Consider the following 18,200-nt stretch of genomic DNA (forward strand, 5'->3'; position numbering starts at 1 on the left):
ACATGAGCCATGAGCTAGGGACTCAGCTAGGGTTGTTTTAGCTGCCTAATCAACAGTTCATTTTTTATTTCTTGAATCCTACAGAAGGCAAGCTACAATGACCACAACTAATGTATTCAACATCATTTGAAAATATTACATTATGCTCCCAGATGTACAAAAACTTGGTTCAGAACTTGAAATTGTGAACCACATTTGTGTGGGATGCTCTTTCATCCTTACTTGCATCCAGTCCTTGGGAATTTGTACCACTACCATGCCAAACCCAATTCTTCTGTAAGGACTAGAAATTCACTTTTTGTTGAATTAAGCAGAAAATATATGAGGTTCCTAAAACCCACAGCCCAATCAGAAGGGTCTGATGAATTGCTGAGTTTTGTTATCTATAAGCTATTCAAAAAGTAATTATTTATAATTTATGTAAGGATACTTGGAAAACATTGCCCAACCAGCTCACACGTTCATTGTGGGTGTCAATATAGAAAACTGAAGCTTGGTGCATATGAAATGTAAGAAAACTCTGGAAACAGCCCATTTCTTGCCTCCATTCCTCAAAATGATTGGACATGGAGTGCCTTATAAGAACAGCAAGCACTCCAGCTCAGAGCAAGCCAAGGCACAGATAGGATGGAATTTAGGCTGTAGGATTTCCAAACCACTCCCAGACAAGCTGATGTAGGGGGAACCAAGAATGTAGTTCTGAAAATGGGACAGGCCACACATGTGGAATTTGTCTTTACATGTTTTAATAAAACCTCAAGATGCTGGTGAGGGGAGAAACTCAAGTGACAGCTTAAAATGCATGTAGGGTGCAAAGGGTATATGCAAATCTCTTCATTTGTGGAAGGCAAATTGAGTATGCAAACAATTATTTGTATTCAGGTAGGTAGCTGTGTTGGTCTGACGCAGTCAAAATAAATTAAAAAATTGTCCAGTAGCACCTTAGAGACCAACTAAGTTTGTTCTGGGTATAATCTTTCGTGTGCATGCACACTTCTTCAGATATGTACCTGGACAATATTTTTTATTTATTTCAAGTATTTGTATAGCTTTCTTGCCACTCCATCTTCTGAGCATAGCTGCCAAGTTATCCCTTTTTTTAAGGGAAATTCCCTTATGCTGAATAGGCTTCCTCGTGAGAAAAGGGAAAACTTGGCAGCTATGCTTCTGAGAGAAGTGCCATCTGGCAAGAAGAGAAAATGGGCATACTGCTAAGGCAGGAGCTGAAGAAGGCTCCATACATTACATAGAAAATACAATGGTTGTGCATACATCAGTGACTCTTTCCAACAACAACAATTGTTGTGTTCAGGCAGCCAACCTTAGTGTTACAGGTTCTCCAACTCTCCTTCTCCACTGCAGCTTTGAGAAGGAGCTCGGAGGTATTTGCTTCTGATTTCCACTAAACTCAGTTTAGCATGTTATCTGAACCTAGAACTGTGGTTAATATTTGTATGGTTTGTTTAAACAAACCAGCCTCATAAAACATGGTTTGAAGTAGATACTTTGTGGGGAGCTGCAGTCCAACAATATCTGGAGAGATATTTTCTCACCCCTGGTGTAAGAAATTAGAAGCTGGTCGTTTCTGAGTCAGCAAAAAAACAGGCACCAGCACCACCCAGATTCCAACATCATGCAATTCTTCTATGTATAACTGATGTCCCAGTCTGAGCAACGTGTCGCAAAGACCTGGAGCTCCTATGTTATGTTCCATCATCTTTCCCAGGGGTCAAAATACTTGTCCAGCGTGTTCCAGACTCCAGAGCCCTTGTCTTCCCTCTGTGTCCAGCAAACCAAATTCCTGTCTCTGGCCTTGGACTATCTCAGATTCTACATTCCTGTCACAAATAGGCTCTACTGGCTGCTTCTCCTGCCTCTCGCCCGGCTGCCTGCCGGACTCGCCGCTGCCGCTCCTCCCAGCGCTCCTTTGGGGATTAGCATCGCCGCGGGCAAGGCCACATGGGCGTGAGCGTGGAGACCATCTCCCCTGGGGACGGGAGGACCTTCCCTAAGCGCGGGCAGACCTGCGTGGTGCACTACACGGGTAAGTCTAGCCAGGCTTTGAATGACCTTCCCCCCCCCTTCCCGGAATGTTGGGGGGGGATTTTGGGTGGGGTGGTCTCTCTGTGTCTGGTGGGGAGGGAGGGGGGTCACAGCTGTGTTTTGAGCTTGGAGCAGAAAAGGGAGGGGTAGAGGGTGCAACTGTGCGTGTTGTGGGGGGGGTAGTGTGTCTCAGCTTGTAGGGGATGAAATGTTGAGGGGGGGGAGGGGAAAAACAAATAGGCTCTACTGAATCACCCCTATCCTCAGTTGATAAACCTGATCCTAGCCTGCAGAAACTCCACCCAAGACCTGAAACACTCATCTGAGGACAATTCCTTGCTGCCCCTAGTAAGCAGAAAGTGGTTATTTAAACCTCTGGTCAACAGACATTGGGCTGCATGTAATGGGCATGGACTTCTATGGCAAGTATGAGAAACTATCAGGGCAATCTTTTATATGTGTGCTCAAAAGTGAGTCCCACTGATTTCCATGGGCTTAAAACCAGGTTAAGTAGACACAGGACTGAATAATATTTTCAAGATTTGGGAAATCAACCCTGAGTGCTCACTGGAAGGACAGATCCTGAAGCTGAGGCTCCAGTACTTTGGCCACCTCATGAGAAGAGAAGACTCCCTGGAAAAGACCATGATGCTGGGAAAGATTGAGGGCACAAGGAGAAGGGGACAACACAGGACGAGGTGGTTGGAATGGACAGTGTTCTCGAAGCCACCAACATGAGTCTGGCCAAACTGCGGGAGGCAGTGGAAGACAGGAATGCCTGGCATGCTATGGTCCATGCTCGAAGAGTTGGACACGACTAAACGACTAAACAACAACACAAGTGTAAGAAACCTCTTGTCTTCCAGATGTTGGTGGACTACAACTCTCATAATCCCTGACCATTGGCCATGCTGGTTAGGCTGATGGGCGTTGGTCTAATAACATCTGGATGGTTAGAGGCTCCCCACCCTTGCTTTAATGATATTAAAATTGAAAAACTGGATTCATGTTTTGTTGATAAAAAGCTTTAAAAATGAATGTCAGCATATTCCGGTGAGAAATCCATGTACTGAATTGGCCTAGCCTACCATTAACCCAAACCTTTGGTCAATTATACATTTATCATGACATGAAGAATAATTAATGAAAACCTTTTACCTAAAAGTGCATTTTTTCCATGGTCATCTGGCAAAAACCTCTTGTCAACAGCACAGACTAGAATGTGCTCGGGAAGGTTTGGAGACTTGGCTCCTACTAACAGGAATCCTGCTGGGATATCGATCTGTTCCATACACAGTGAAACTAACCTCAAATCTTTGCCTGCTTGACAAAAACCTGAAAAGAAATAATACATCATGAAGTGATTTACTGTCGCCTTGTTCCACTTACTCAGAGCAACTAAGGAGAACAACTAAGCCTAATACTGCCACGCCCTCCACGCAAAAGATCTCATGAAACAATTGCCTGCCCTGGTTCAATATTTCACCAAGCCCTCTAAAGTCTATGGACAAAGGGCACTAGACAAATTAGTAATTTATAAAACAAATGTAGACCTATGACAGAAGATAGCAGTTCGTGTGTTAAGCAACTACCACGAAATACAGTAATATTTGTGCTATTAAATTTTATTCCACATTTTTTGTGAAAAACCTGCTGATAAATTAAGAGTGAGGTTTTCTCAGTGTATCTCAGAGGAAGGCAAGGCAGGCACAAAGAAAAAGTACAGGCCCCTTTCTCTCTCCCTTTACAATTCAGTCTGACCCACTGAACTGTGGGGTGATCACTACTGGCAATGAAGCAGTCAAGCAGACTTGTTTTGCCTTTTAAACCAATATTTCTACTGGAAATTTTAGTGATATCGAAATATTTCCCCAGTTTTTTATTTCCCATAAATTGGGGTTGCGATCCTGAATATCTACTATTTGCAACTATCATCTTTCCGAAGGACACGATTTTTTAAAATCCATTTTTCCGGAGGAGGGAATCAAACTAACTATAGTGTTGTTTATATTTACTTCTCTTACGTTTTTATATATTGTAAGTTGCCTCAAAGTTTTGTGATGAGTTGGGACATAAATATCTAAAGTAAAATAAAGTTATGCACACATTCAAAGTTATCTTTGACAGCTGTTATAATACTGAAGATATTGTCTCAGTGTTCTTGCTGGGACTTACAGTAGCAATGACCATTGGTGATTACTGTTATGTTATATAAAGAGCATTGCCATGGCCAGAATTACCCAGAGATGACTGATAAGGGAAACAAATACCACAAGTGATAAGCAAGCAGCTTTGATGTCTTATTTGCTATCATCATTATTCCAAGGTATGTGGGTTTGCCTGAATGAATATTAACTCTTGAAAGTTCAAATACTGTATTGCATTAGACATTACTAAAGCCATCTGGTTTGAGTGAATTTTAAGCATAGTATTTGAACAAAGGCTCCCTGAACCTGTCTGCAAGAAGCTTTTTTCAGCACAAAAGACTCTCTCAGCTATTATGATCAGCAGTAGGGGTGAGGAGAGCTGTTCCTAGTTCCACGGCCCTCAGAAGTTCAGGGTTGTGTGTGACCAAGGCCCTAACCTGTGGAATATCCCCCCTCCCCACGGATGTGCATCTGGCACCCATCATTATGCACTTTTTGGCCTATGCTGAAGATGCTCCCTCTTTACCCTGGATTTTGTCTCCTGAGGTTTATTTTTTAGGATATATACTATTCTGTTGATTGTAGTTTTACCTGATTTTAATATTGTATTCCTAAATTGTTGTAGCCTATCCTGGATGAAGAGTAGGTAAATAGGTAAGAAACAACAACAACAACAACAACAACAACAACCTTATTTTAAAATGTTGATTCTATTCTATTACATCTACAACAGTTAAGTATTGTTAATTTTGTAGTTTAAAAAACCCCAAACACTCATCCTAGCCAACAATTTCTTCTCCATTTAGGAAAGAATAGTAATATATGTTTACTTGTGTAAGCTCTACTAATACTAGATTTTCATTGCAACTCTCAACAGCTCCAACCAGAAAAGCTAATGGTCAGGGATTATGAGAGCTGTATTCCAGTAACAGCTAAAGGGTAGCTGTTTGCTGCCCCGTTAGAAGGTAGAAGCAGCTGAAAAACAGATTCTGGTCTTCCTGGTCAGAAGAAGCTGTAAATTTATCCCCACTGGCAGATTTACTTTATCTAAGGGTAGATTACAATCTTCACATGAAGAATCAGCAGAGAGAATAGCGCAGGACTTAAAACAGTTGACAATACACCATGGGCGTAGCCAGGATTTATGACAGGCATAGGCAAACTCGGCCCTCCAGATGTTTTGGGACTACAACTCCCATCATCCCTAGCTAACAGGAACAGTGGTCAGGGATGGTGGGAGTTGTAGTCCCAAAATATCTGGAGGACCAAGTTTGCCTATGCCTGATTTATGATAAGGGACAGGCTTCATTTGGGGGGGGGGGAGAACCTTAGCTAGATACTGTAAATATTTTTATTGATTTACTTGATCTGCCTATGCCCATGCAATATACTGGGTACAGTGACAGAACTGCAGCATGTTGCAACTCTTTACAATGGATAGATATCCCTTCCTACATGGGACATTTTAGGTAAGGAGGAGGGTAAATATGGAATAAAAAAAACAAGCATGTTCAAATTAAATGCATCATTCCAAGAGAAAACACACCAAATATATTTATTACTTTACTCAAAGCATTCTTACTCTGCTCTGCGGTCAATAAAAAGCTCCCAGACCAGCTCACATATATTTATATAACTAGAAATTAAAGATTAAATATATGTGAGCTGCTATTTATTTTGTATCTACAGCTGAAGCTTAAACCTGGCCTCTGAACTCCCAAGAATATAAGAGTTACAGCACTTAATGAGATTCTTAACAGTTAACATTTGAACAGTTCTGAAGCTAGGCAACCTGTTCCATTTTAGCTGACAATAAACCATTAGTGGTTGTTGTTTTAATGCAGAGTTCATTGTTATTTTCCTTAAGTACTCAGAGTTTGCTTGCACTTCTGGTATTGTCTCAGCAAAGACAATAGCATTTTGGACCAGGAATGTCAGTGTTAGCTCAAAGGAAGAAATCATTAAGGAATGCAAATCTCCTTCTCTGAACTAAAAAAAAAAATCTTACATTTTCTTCTAAAGAAATGCAGATGGTGTTGCCCCAAGAGCAACTGAATCAACATCCCTCACAGTTTAACAAGAGTAATCTCAAATTGTGTGTAAAACTATGGCCAGGCTATCTATCTTTATTAGGCCTGAACATGGATTTTTTTTCTTACACAGATCAACACAACCACCTCTCCTTTCTGTTTCACAAATTATTTAATCTGAAAAAATTGCCTCTTCCCCTTTTCCCCAAATGCAAGATATCTAAGACAACAATGTATCTCACTAAATGTAAACAAACTGTGAAAAAGACTATGAATTGAAAGTGGAGAGTGTAGAATTGTACCTTTCTCTGTTTACCTGTTTGTTTTGTAACACAAAAAAGTTTAATAAAAACTAAAAGAATATGTATCTTTTAAAAAAATTCTTGCTTAAAACCTATTGATGTTGATGGGACATGCAGTGGTACCTTGGGTTAAGAACTTAATTCGTTCCAGAGGTCCGTTTTTTAAGCTGAAACGGTTCTTAACCTGAGGCGCGCTTTCGCTAATGGGGCCTCCTGAGCAGCTGGCGCGCGATTTCCATTCTCATCCTGGGGCAAAGTTCTTAACCTGGAGCAACCACTTCCTGGTTAGCAGAGTTTGCAACCCGAAGCATCTGTAACCCGAGGTACCACTGTAGTTTGATTTGAATCCCAGTGACCTGAGGAGTATGCCACTGGAGTGAATTTTTGCTAGATCGCGAACAATGTAACCTACAGCAGATGTTTACTACCTATTTTGTGCAATATAATTGGCTGATGGCAACATGCTTACATTCACAAGGGGCATACACATTTATACCGTCCATGGTTACATTGAATGCATGTACAACATCTAGAACAGTGGTTCCAAATTGGTTGTCCATGGACCCCTGGAAGTCTGCAAAACCCTCCCATGGGGTCTGAACCACCATCCACATAATAAAAACTACAACAGAGGTATCGAAAATTTTCAAAAGTAGGGGGTCCATGGATTGACTTTTGAAAAACAGGGGGGCTGCAGTACTTAGCTAATTGGGAACCACTGAACTAGACCAATCATGATATCCAGAATGTAAGGTTAAGGGCTCTAAGGTCCTTGCCGTCATTAACAAACATCTTTTGAAAAGACAAGCATTGGTTCTTGAATGCTTACATTTGTTGCTCGACTTTAAAGGCATGGAATATAGAATTTAAAATGAACTTGTAAGCAATTGAATAATCAAACTTCCTCGTGGTTACAGTTACCATGTCCATTGTCAAATACCTTGAATTTTCCTACTGGTTTCTATATTGATTTTATTATTTGTTCTTGTTTTAAAGGATCCCCCCCCCCACCTTTTTGGATATTGCTTTGCCATCCCTAATGTAAAACAATAAATTCTATAATAAATGTATTCAACTGGGAATTATTATTATTTTAAACATTTTAGAAGACACAATGCACTTGAACTTTGCGACTTATTTCATGGGGACTTGATACACACACAAAAATCTGTCGTGGGATGATGAAGTGAAGGAGCACCTTATGTCAATTTCAAGGGGTCATCACTCAATGTATGAATCTTTGCCCCCAGTGTGGAGAACTGAAATACTAAGTGCATTCTGAAAACATGACTGTTACTTCCCCAAGCCTTGCAAAAACACAATAGAAAGCAAAGCAACAAATTAATGATAAAACAAAACGATAAAGACATTAAGAATGCTAAAACATTTCTAACTTTCCCCAAAAAAAGTCAGTGAGTGTTTTTTAGCCAATGAGAGACTGCATGCTACAATCACCCCATCTAAAATAAAATAAAAACCTCACAGAACTCATATGCTAAAAAGAAAGGAGTTGGCCAACACAGCTGTGAAAATAAAACAAAAGCACTGATGCTGTGTAAAGCAAAGATTGCATCCCTTTCTCCACTCCCCACTCCTCTTTTCTTAACACTAACAATTAACATCCCCTCTGTGGGGTACAGACCTGTTATTGTGCTGCTTTAAGATAAGGCATAAGAAATTCCCCACCAAGATCTGCATAAGAATTGCAATTCACAGTCTCTTCCACTTTTAACTTCACAGCAGCTGATCAGGTATTAAATACCTGGCTACCTAATTGCTGCTGAAATTAAGGTGTCAGCTCTCACACAGTGCAGAAAAAAACCGGCAGTTTACAACCAAACAACTTGACTGGTATTATTTGTGCTTGACACGTATCCTGGATGCTCTGTTAAGGACACTAATCATGAAACCAGCAGCTATTAAGGTGATGGGAAACTGAACAAAGGTGTGTGGGTAGGAAGAAGAAGAAAAAACAGCATTTGCCCACATCTTATTGCAACACTCCAGAAAGCCACAAACTAAGGCAGCCTTGGTTATAAAGAAGCTGTTCATAGACATTAATTTAATTTATAATTTTATAGGAATATTACAAATGCTCACTACAAATGCTCGCTATTAAAGTCTTCTTGTTAAAGCATTTCCCAGCTTAAATATAAATTTTTGTATTAAAATAGCAATACATTCCTTGGAAATTGATTTGCTCTACCTGCAGATCCTGCCACCTCACCTTGCCTCATGGGCAGGCTGGCCCTGCTGCTATGGACACTTAAATACCCTCAAGCAATACAACAATGTTAACTGTCACAATTATTGCTTGCAATTCAAAGAGGTATGAATTAGAAAAAGATCAAAACATTTCACATCTACTATACATACAACGAAAGCTCATTCAGTCTGAATGGAAAGCCATGGACGCATAACCGAGCACAGAATGCAATTCAGAGTTTTGTGGCAACTTGAAGACTAAGAAAATTATTATGCAAGATGGAAATCCTATATCTATTTACCCAGGAGTAAGCCTGTTGAAGAGTCGGACACGACTAAATGACTAAACAACAACAAGCCTGTTGGAACTCGTTAGAACTTTGAAGTAGACATTTACATAATTGCATTGCTAACTCCAAGATGACACAGAACTCTGTTGCTTTTGCTGTAACAGACGAATATGGCTATCCTTCAGGAAAATGTTATACATTAATGCTATTGTAACTGCCTATGTGTAGCCTTTTGCAAAATTCTAATTCAAGTTAAGTCTTAAACCAAGTAAGGCTTAAACCAACCATCAGTAGTGCAAGACCCTTCTGGGGCAGGTTTTTGTGCATATGGGATTGGTGGACTATTGGAATCAGACATGTCTTCATCCTCCTCATCTTCTTCCATTTCATTAATTGTTTGGCTAGTAGAAAAATCCAAAATTCCATTCTGGGTGTAACGTTGCATCAATTCTTTGTCCAGCTCTTCCACTTTTGGTTTAACGTCTAGAAAGCATTATTTAAAAAAAGACAAGAGGCCTGCATGTAAGTGACAGTGGGAAAGATATTTAGGCAGTTATTTTCAATGAAAAATATACAACATTTTATCTAGGATAAGAAGGGCAATTAAAATATGCCATACTTGCTTGGTTACCTTTCGGCAAAATAGGAGGCTGGTCAGGGTCAAGATACAGCTGGGAGAAGATGGGGCGAGGAACCACACTATTGCATCTTAGAGAGGCCTCTATCGAGTTGTGCAGGGCTTCTTCAAAACGGGCAGATTTCAGTTGCCCTGCATACGAATTCCCCATGTTCTGAAAAACAAATCTGAAGGGTTGGTAAGAGATTTAGGGTTAAATATGCAGACACACACCCCAGCATTACAGAAAACAAGAAGTGATGAATGAACAAATGTTTTGCATAGTGCACACATGAAGGATAAAATATTAGCAGTGGCAAAGAAAACCATAAAAACAACATAATGGAAAGCACGGACTGTTCTTGTTTTTGTTCAAGTCTGCCAATCTGCCTTTCACTGATAGAGTTCTTCCTGTCACTGAAGAGTGCTGCAATATATCAGCTTGTACATCAGTCTCCATGTAAAAAAAGAAAGAAAAGGAAACTGCCATTTCCAATTTCACTTGGGGTAGAGGGAGTGTTCAGCAAAAGATCAAGGCCAGCTTTATCTTATTTATTTATTTTATTATATGTTGTTGTTGTTGTTTAGTCGTTTAGTCGTGTCCAACTCTTCGTGACCCCATGGACCATAGCACGCCAGGCACTCCTGTCTTGATTTTTATTATATATATTTATTTATATCCCGCCTTCTCCCAAACTGGGAGTTCAAGGCAGCGTACAACCTTTAAAAACATAATTATAGAATACAAAACAAAAACCAAGTAAGTTAACAACAACAGTTAAAATGCAATGACACACACATTTAAAACCAGCATCCAAACAGAGTTTGCCCTGATAGCAGCTCAGTGGCCAACATCATCTGCCCCTTCATTTCCAAAGGCCTGTCTGAATAGGAAGCTTATAGATACATTCAAGGTTAAATAGTGAAAACAATTTATTTCAGGAGCACTTCTTGTTTTTGTTTTTTTCTATCCTTCTATAACTTAACAAATTTTGATTAGAATTCTGTTTTTACAGGAATGGCTTGCTATGCAAAAGGAAGCGCTGCAGAAATATCTATGAGAGAGAGGTTAAGCAGGTGATGTGTCTGGCAAAGGTCCTGCTTAATTTTCCATCCTTGCTTATGTGCCCAAGCAGGAGGTGCTCTTGCCTCCCTCCTTATGAGGCGATAGTTCTTTGGTTGCAGAAGAGAAAGAAATGAATGGAGGAAGGTGAAGATGTCAAAAAAGCCAGGAACCATGAAGCACGTCCCTAGGATAGATTGCCAGACAACACACAGTGCAGAGCCAACTGCTAGAGCCAATATCTTAACCCAGGGGTCTGTATTTTTTGAAGTTGCTCCCCATTAATATTACCTGATTGACTTTGAAAATATGCATTAAGGGTAGGCACAATGTCATGCAAAGTGAACTAAATCAGGTCTAAGCACAGAAGGCAGCAAAATTGTGCTTGCTGGGTTCTTACTGTTTTGAAGCAGAGGCAATCAGTGAATTAGAATGAAATTCATAGATAGTGGCCTAAAACTGATTCCTGCACTGCTCTAAACTTAGGAAAATTGGTGTTAAGGCATTGGGTTGCTAGTAATTCTGGACATGAGCATGATAATTTAGTTTATTTTAACAGAAGTGATACAAGCACCTGCTTAACTTGAAAATTTTAAAATAACTTAGTTTATGCTAGCTTTTCTGCAGAAATTGCCATTATTAAACATTCAGCAACTTTGGACTAGGAATGCTTCTTTTGTTTTTTCAAAGATCTACCGGTAGACTATTAATGTTTTGGCTACAGCTGTATCAGCTTGATAAGAAAAGACTAAATTTAAATCCAAGGAAAATATTTTCACCATACATATAATTCTTTCATGGTACTAAGGAAAAAACATGGATTATGGATTTCAATGTGTAAACACACATAAAGGATTTATGCAATAATTTATGCAATAACTTGTATCTGATAGCCTTCCACTAAAATGTTAAATGAAGGCTTCGACTTTACAAAACAGCTTGCTTTGCATTTTTAAATAGCCAACTTTGAAGATAGGATCTACTGCACCTCCTGTGATAATTAATAGGTAAAGCCTAGTAAGTCTTTACAACGTTACTAGAGATGACAGCATACTGAAAATTTTTTATTAGCATCTAATTCATCTACTGAAATACACTGTATGTATTCCAGCAAAATACTGTAACTGTAAACCTCAGGCAGGTTTTTCCCCCAAGTGCTCTGCTAGACTGCAATGGCAAGACCCATTTGTTTTAATCAGACACAGGATTATTAGATAACATGGGTGGGTCATTTTTTTCACTCCCAGTACTTTAAACAGTATTGGCTTCCCCCAAAGAATTCTGGGAGCTGTAGTTTGTTAAGGGTGATGAGAGTTGTTAGGAAGCCCCTTCACAAAGCTACAATAGCTAAGAGTTCCCTGTCTTGAAGGATTGTTAAAATATTACAGGAAGGGTCGCTCTGGAAGAGGAATAGGGGTCTCCTAACAACTCTCAGCAAGGGACGTGGGTGGCGCTGTGGGTTAAACCGAGGGGGGGAAACAGAGTTCGGGGCAATAAAAAGCAGTGGAGGTGGCAGCAGATTGGACAACAGTTCAGAGGGTGCAATGTACTGCACTCATTCTCGATGTATGCAATTGAGCTTGCATCACACAGAGATCCACAACCTTTCAGAAAACCCCGGTGAACCCTATTTTGCAGAGAGTCATCTGCGTATCAATAAAAACAGAAGAGCCACTTTACTGACTCACATCATAGGTCCCTCCAGCCCAGATATCCATCTCCAGCATTAGCCAGACAGAAGGCTCTGGGGAGTTCTTTAGCAGGCCATAATCATATTAGTCTTGCTTGTCCTCAGGAGCTGGTACTCAGAGGGACTGTGACTCTCAAAATAAATTTTCATATTTTTTTAGATTACTGATGCTGATAACTCAATAAAGCTCTCCACCATGCTTCTGTCTAACCACTTTAAAAAAAACAAAAAACCTAGTTTCTGGTAACAAATTTTGAAAATTACTTTTTTGACTTAATTTATTTTGAAATAAAGTTTTCAGAAAACTGGCCGCAAGTTTTTATTTTACGCATTTATTTATTGTAAAACTGAATAAAACAAATACAAGTATAAAACAAGTAAATTTGTTCCAAATGGAACAAGCTCATAGGCTCATAGTAGATCCTATCAAGTTATAGATAAGGACAAGCAGCAGGTATATATATTATTGGATTAATTAATGCTTTAAAGTTTTGAAATGTAACCCTTTATCCAGCGGCGGAGCAGGCTGATCGGGCGCCTGGGGCAGTGCGGGTGGGGGATAGGGGTCAGCCACCCATGAGGACAGGGCAAGCTGGGGCAGGATGCTCCACGGGGCCTCCGAGGAGTCTGCCTGCCCTCCGAGGAGTCTGCCTGCCTCCTGCCACTCAGTTGCCCTACAGCTGGGGGGGGAGGCAGCGGGTAGACTGTTTGGGGCAGTGTGGAGCCTGTGGGCGCCCAAGCCACCGCATCATGCTGCAGGCCCCGTGGTGAATGCCACCCGGCATTTTGTCACCCCCCTCAGTGGTGACACCCGGGGCGAATCGCCCCCACCTCACCCCCTTCCTTCGCCCCTGCCTTTACCAATAGACTTGTTTGCTACCATTTGTTGTTCTCTAAGTTAAATGCTTGACACTTGTTAAGAGTGTTAAATGTGATAGAACATTTGCCACCTTTTTTTAAAGGCCCAAGTTCTTTCCAAGGAACACAGCAAATCAGCAAAGTAGATACTTCTCGCTTGATTTTGCTATCCTTTCTATTCTTAAATTCTATGTGTAACCTTACCATTTATACAGTAGTCAGGGAAAGCAGTTGCTAAAAACATTATGGAAAATAACACTTATCTGAAGTTTTAATGTATGTACTTAGAAATGAATACATACTGTACGTTTCCAATTATTATTTCTCTTTCCAACCAAGAGATATTATTGATGTTCCATGATTAGGACATGCTTTCTCCCCAGATTTTTCAGTTATGATCTTGATATCCTTTGCTTATAAATAACTGATCCTGAAATAAATATGCTTTGCTTTCAAATAAACTTGCTCAACACTTGCCAGATGTCTGAGGATGACACATTTTGTTTTACATAGTGCCAAAAAGTCAAGTCCAGAAAACTGTTGACATAAACTGGTGAGGAATTTGAAATAAAATGAACCCCTTATAAAATGTGAGGGGAAAAAATAATTATTATTTCATAATATAGAAGCTAAATCATATAGGATTACTGCTGCATGCACCTTTCTTTTCTACCCAGCATCTTCCAGTGATGTTAAAAATGTTAACATAAATGGGGGGGGGGACTAGCACCAATAAGAGGATTTTTTTAAAAATCATATATATATATATATATACACACACACACACACACACACACACACACACACACACACACACACACATATATATATATATATATATATATATATATATATATATATATATATATATAGTGTGCTGCCACCATACACACAGAGCATGCAGTAATAGCACATGTTTGATGGTGGGACCAGTGTTTTCTCAAGCAAAGTACCAATGGCGTAAAACCTCAAGGCTTGCCAGAAATAATGGGAGCTCTAACAGTCCCCAAATGGACCCAAGGTAGTGTGGCATCTGGGCTGTGTACATACCATACATTTAAAGTGCATGGCATTCCCTGCAAAGAATCCTGGGAACCGAGGAAGGGTGGGATACAAATTTAATTAATACAGTAACTAGAGGATTAGCAATCTTCATGGCCATAAGGCTTAAAGTGAGAAGTTTGCCCTATGGGATCTTATGGCCCCGTTGCCTCCTTAGATTTTATATAAATGCTCAAGGGTTAGCTTTACAATAGGTAATGTTTCAGCCCACAACAACTTCTTAAATCTAACCATTGAAAGAGATCAAGAATTTCCTGGATATAGCTGGTATTTGGCCCTTGTAGACAGCGTCCGGACGGAAATCCCGGACATATGGCAACCCATGCCGGAAGTGTGAAGAAGAAGAAAAAGTTTTTTGTGTCTGGATTTTCACTATTTGAAATATGGCAACCCTACCCCAAATATCCTAGACCAGTGATCCCTTGACTCCCCATCACCATCACTTGAAAATTACTAAGGATCTTGGTGGACCACTTGATGATTCCTGCAATTGTTGTAGTTTGCAACACTCTGTCTTTTTACAGACATGCTGTGGAGCACTTGAATGAAGCTCAGTTTGGGAACCCCTGTCCTAGACGCATTAGGAGCCAATTATGCAGAAGGTTCATTGACCTGAAATCTGCTTTGCTCATCTGCTCTGCTCATCAATACATGGTGAAAAAAATGTGGACTCAACTGGCATCTACCACCATGGATAAAAGGCAGTTCTTCTTTTAATTAAAAAGCTTTATACTGAAACTTCACTTCAGGTTTGTTGAGGCATAGATGGGCATGTGGCCATCCTAGTTAGTATTTCTCAGGGCACAAGGCTCCATCCTGGCAAAGAGCCTTTTTTAAATTTGCATACTAATGATCTAGTGCCAGCTCTTGTAGTAGTTGCCCCTCCTAAAATTGCATCTAAACCGCTGCTAACATGCTCATCATGCAGTCTTGCTCTCAAGGACGTGGCTTGGCCTGAAAAGGCTATTGCAAGACATTTCAACTTCTTGCATTAGCAAACAGTGCTTCAACAACTATGATAAAAGTAAAATAATGAACTCCTCCAAAAGGAATTTGGTTTATAAATGGGGTTTTCAATAAAATGAGATCAAGCAAATTAAAATCGTTAAAAGCCACAGATTTTAGTTCCACAGGCTCCAGGATGTCGTAAATATGTTTTAGTTTGCGGAGAGGAATGTCGTGCTATGCCGGGCTACTCTGGAGTCGCCCCTTGCCCACCTCCCTCCATCCGTGCCTGCTCCCCATGGGCCTGGGCTTCTCCCGCTGCTGTCTGGGAAGCATAGCACGCTGAGCAAGGAGCAAGCAAGCACTAGTCTGGTGGCCATTCAGCGAGGGGGCAGGGCTCAGCACAGCCTGGCCTGGAGACTGAAGGGCGGCCTGGCCTCAGGAATGTACCCTTGAGAGCGCAAGGAAGGCAGACAGAGCCCTATACCCAGCCTGTATGGAGCCTCTGTGGTCACTGACCTCTGCTGGGGTTGCAGACATGGCAGGAAGGCCAGTCTCTGGGTCCAAAGACACCCAGTGGCAGGCTGGCAAGGGTAGGGATGGGGGCCGCCAGGACACGCCTGTGTGGCGGTGGGGGCCGCCTCCTGACAAGCTGTTCTGCCACCTCCACCAGGGCAGAGCAGGGGTCATAGCTGCCAAGTTTTCCCTTTTCTCGCGAGGAAGCCTATTCAGCATAAGGGAAAATCCCTTTAAAAAAGGGATAACTTGGCAGCTATGGCAGGGGTCCCTGTGGGAGCGAGCACCTGCACAGGGGTGCTTGGTTGCACCCCCTGAGAATGTTGTGCCCAGGGCCGCAGCTCCCCTGCCCTCCACACTACACCACTTACTAGATGAGAAACTTACTTCACAAAGAGAATAAAGCAGACAATTCAATGGCTATTCCTCAAGACCAGGAATGGGATGTTTCAGCCCTTCAGACGTTGGGCCATGTTGGCCAGAGTTCATGGAAGTTATAGAGCCACATGTTCCCCATCCCTGCTCTAGATGATAGGAAATGATTATTTTCCTTAGGCTCACACATACCCATGCACTATATAAAACTGTAGCCAATTTATTATAATTATAACTGATCATGTAACTGCAAGTGCATAGTGATTAATTGCTCCATAGGCTGCTGTCAGGGTTGTTGTGGCTACTCTTGAGTAACGACTCTCCACATCTGCTTGCCTTTTAGATGTTTTTATTAGTGCACATTATTTACAGTGTAAGGTGCCACAGATTTCACGTCTGCTCATTCCGAATCAGATTCCTGCACTGCCAATTTCCGGCTCTTAGACCAACACAAGAGCCTTGGAACCGTGAAGCGCCTCCCTCTTCTTCGACGCCTCAATTTCGGTGTGTGTGTGTGGGGGGGAATGGCCTGCTGACCGACTGACTCCTGTCCCCTCTTTCCCCCTCCCTCTCTTCCTGCCTATGGAGCAAGGGCTCTTGGATGCTGCTCGAGGGCCGGCACTCCCTTTCCGTTTCCTGACTCTTGTCACCTGACCCTTCGCTCGAGTTGGTGCTCGGAGACGAGCTTGTCCTGATGAGGGGAGGCTGTTCTCTGTAAGCCTCCCCCCTTACATCCGCTCTATCAATTATGTAACTATTTTTGCAAACCTATCCTCCTTATATGTCCAAACATGTAGCGCTCATAACCTAGTTTTCAATTAGCAAGCAAGATCTGGGTGAAGTCTAGAATGAGATCGTCCTTCTACAACATTTGATAATTATTTGTTGCACAGAAATTTCAAAGAAGTGGAAGTTGTGCTTCATTTAATTCATGTAATCTACTTCTTTTTTACCTCAGTTATGGAAAACTCTTTGTTACTCACAGAAACCGCAGGCAAACGGGAAGAGGAAAAGGTGGATACTTATACTGCAAGAATAGGGAGTCCCAACTGTGAATGTGACCCTTCTCTCTGGTCTTTGGGACTCTTCCCAAGCCCTACCCCTTCCTCAGACCATGGCTCTTTGCAGCCCTCCTCCGTAGCCCCGCAAATCATGCACACATTCATAGCATATAATGTAAATAAGAATGCCATGTGATAAATCAGCGCTGCTCTATCATCAACACAGGGATTTCTGGCTTACATGCTGTAGCCTTTTTGTAATGTAGTAAAGACTGACCATTTGCATAGAGCGGTGCCTGACTCTTGCATGTCAAATAATGAAGTCAACTTACTTTAACTTATTAATTGAGCTTATCAGGGCTTTACCACAAATGCCCTAGCAAACAGAGGGCTAGGAAAAGTCCTAGGGCAATTTCAAAATGAATTTTCACTGAGGGTAGAGGAACTCAAAAGGAAATTTAAATCATGCCCCCAAAAAGGCATTTTTAATCTTCATTTAAAAATAACAAAACACATATTTATACAGGATTGCAGCCTGAATTGGTTAAAGGTGCTAACAAGGGACCTCATAAATTTCTAGGCATATGAGGAAAGTTTATCCCATTCTCCTAGGCTTGACAAGATCAGAGGAGCCACAGGGGTTTCCCAGTTTCTCTCCATATGCTCAAGTAGAACAAATGAAAGAATGGAACAACTCTATATCTGAGGTTAAAGGGAGATACAAAACAGAGGAAGGATGTTTCCTCTTATTTATCTTATTCAAATATCTATAGGCTGTCTTTCACATAAAATAATAAGTGGTTTGCAACGTAACATTAATATAAGAGACAAAAGATTACCAAAAATATATGAATAACAAAAATACCACGACTAGCCAAAATTCCTAATAGAGGCAGCACTAAAAATCAGTGTTCCAGAGTTCCATTGTCACAACTTCTTTAGATAACCATGTTTTGTAACCAAATGCATGTATCTCTTAATGGTCTCTCATCTGCCTCCAGCACCAAAATAAAACCCACCAGAAACTGCTGGTTTTAAGACCACCACTCTCTTATTT

The 18,200-nt window shown here is 41.0% G+C and overlaps 1 protein-coding gene across 12 annotated transcripts in view; it reads right to left on the reverse strand.

Moving 5' to 3' along the window:
• The window catches only part of GREB1L (GREB1 like retinoic acid receptor coactivator), a 168,113-nt gene that overhangs the window by 59,915 nt on the left and 89,998 nt on the right, over window positions 1-18,200 (reverse strand). For 8 of the 12 annotated variants that reach the window (XM_060277889.1, XM_035125269.2, XM_060277886.1 and 5 more), the window contains 3 exons: window positions 9,637-9,808; window positions 9,303-9,500; window positions 3,202-3,378 (listed from right to left, as the gene is read on the reverse strand). In XM_060277889.1, coding sequence (XP_060133872.1) covers window positions 3,202-3,378; window positions 9,303-9,500; window positions 9,637-9,808 — 547 coding nt within the window. Of the gene's footprint in view, window positions 1-3,201; window positions 3,379-9,302; window positions 9,501-9,636; window positions 9,822-18,200 lie in introns of all 12 variants that reach the window. The other 4 variants (XM_035125273.2, XM_060277887.1, XM_060277884.1 and 1 more) reach the window with 2 other exon arrangements.

The sequence above is a fragment of the Zootoca vivipara genome, chromosome 8 (genome assembly GCF_963506605.1).
Source record: "Zootoca vivipara chromosome 8, rZooViv1.1, whole genome shotgun sequence".
NCBI classification, from domain to species: Eukaryota; Metazoa; Chordata; class Lepidosauria; order Squamata; family Lacertidae; genus Zootoca; species Zootoca vivipara.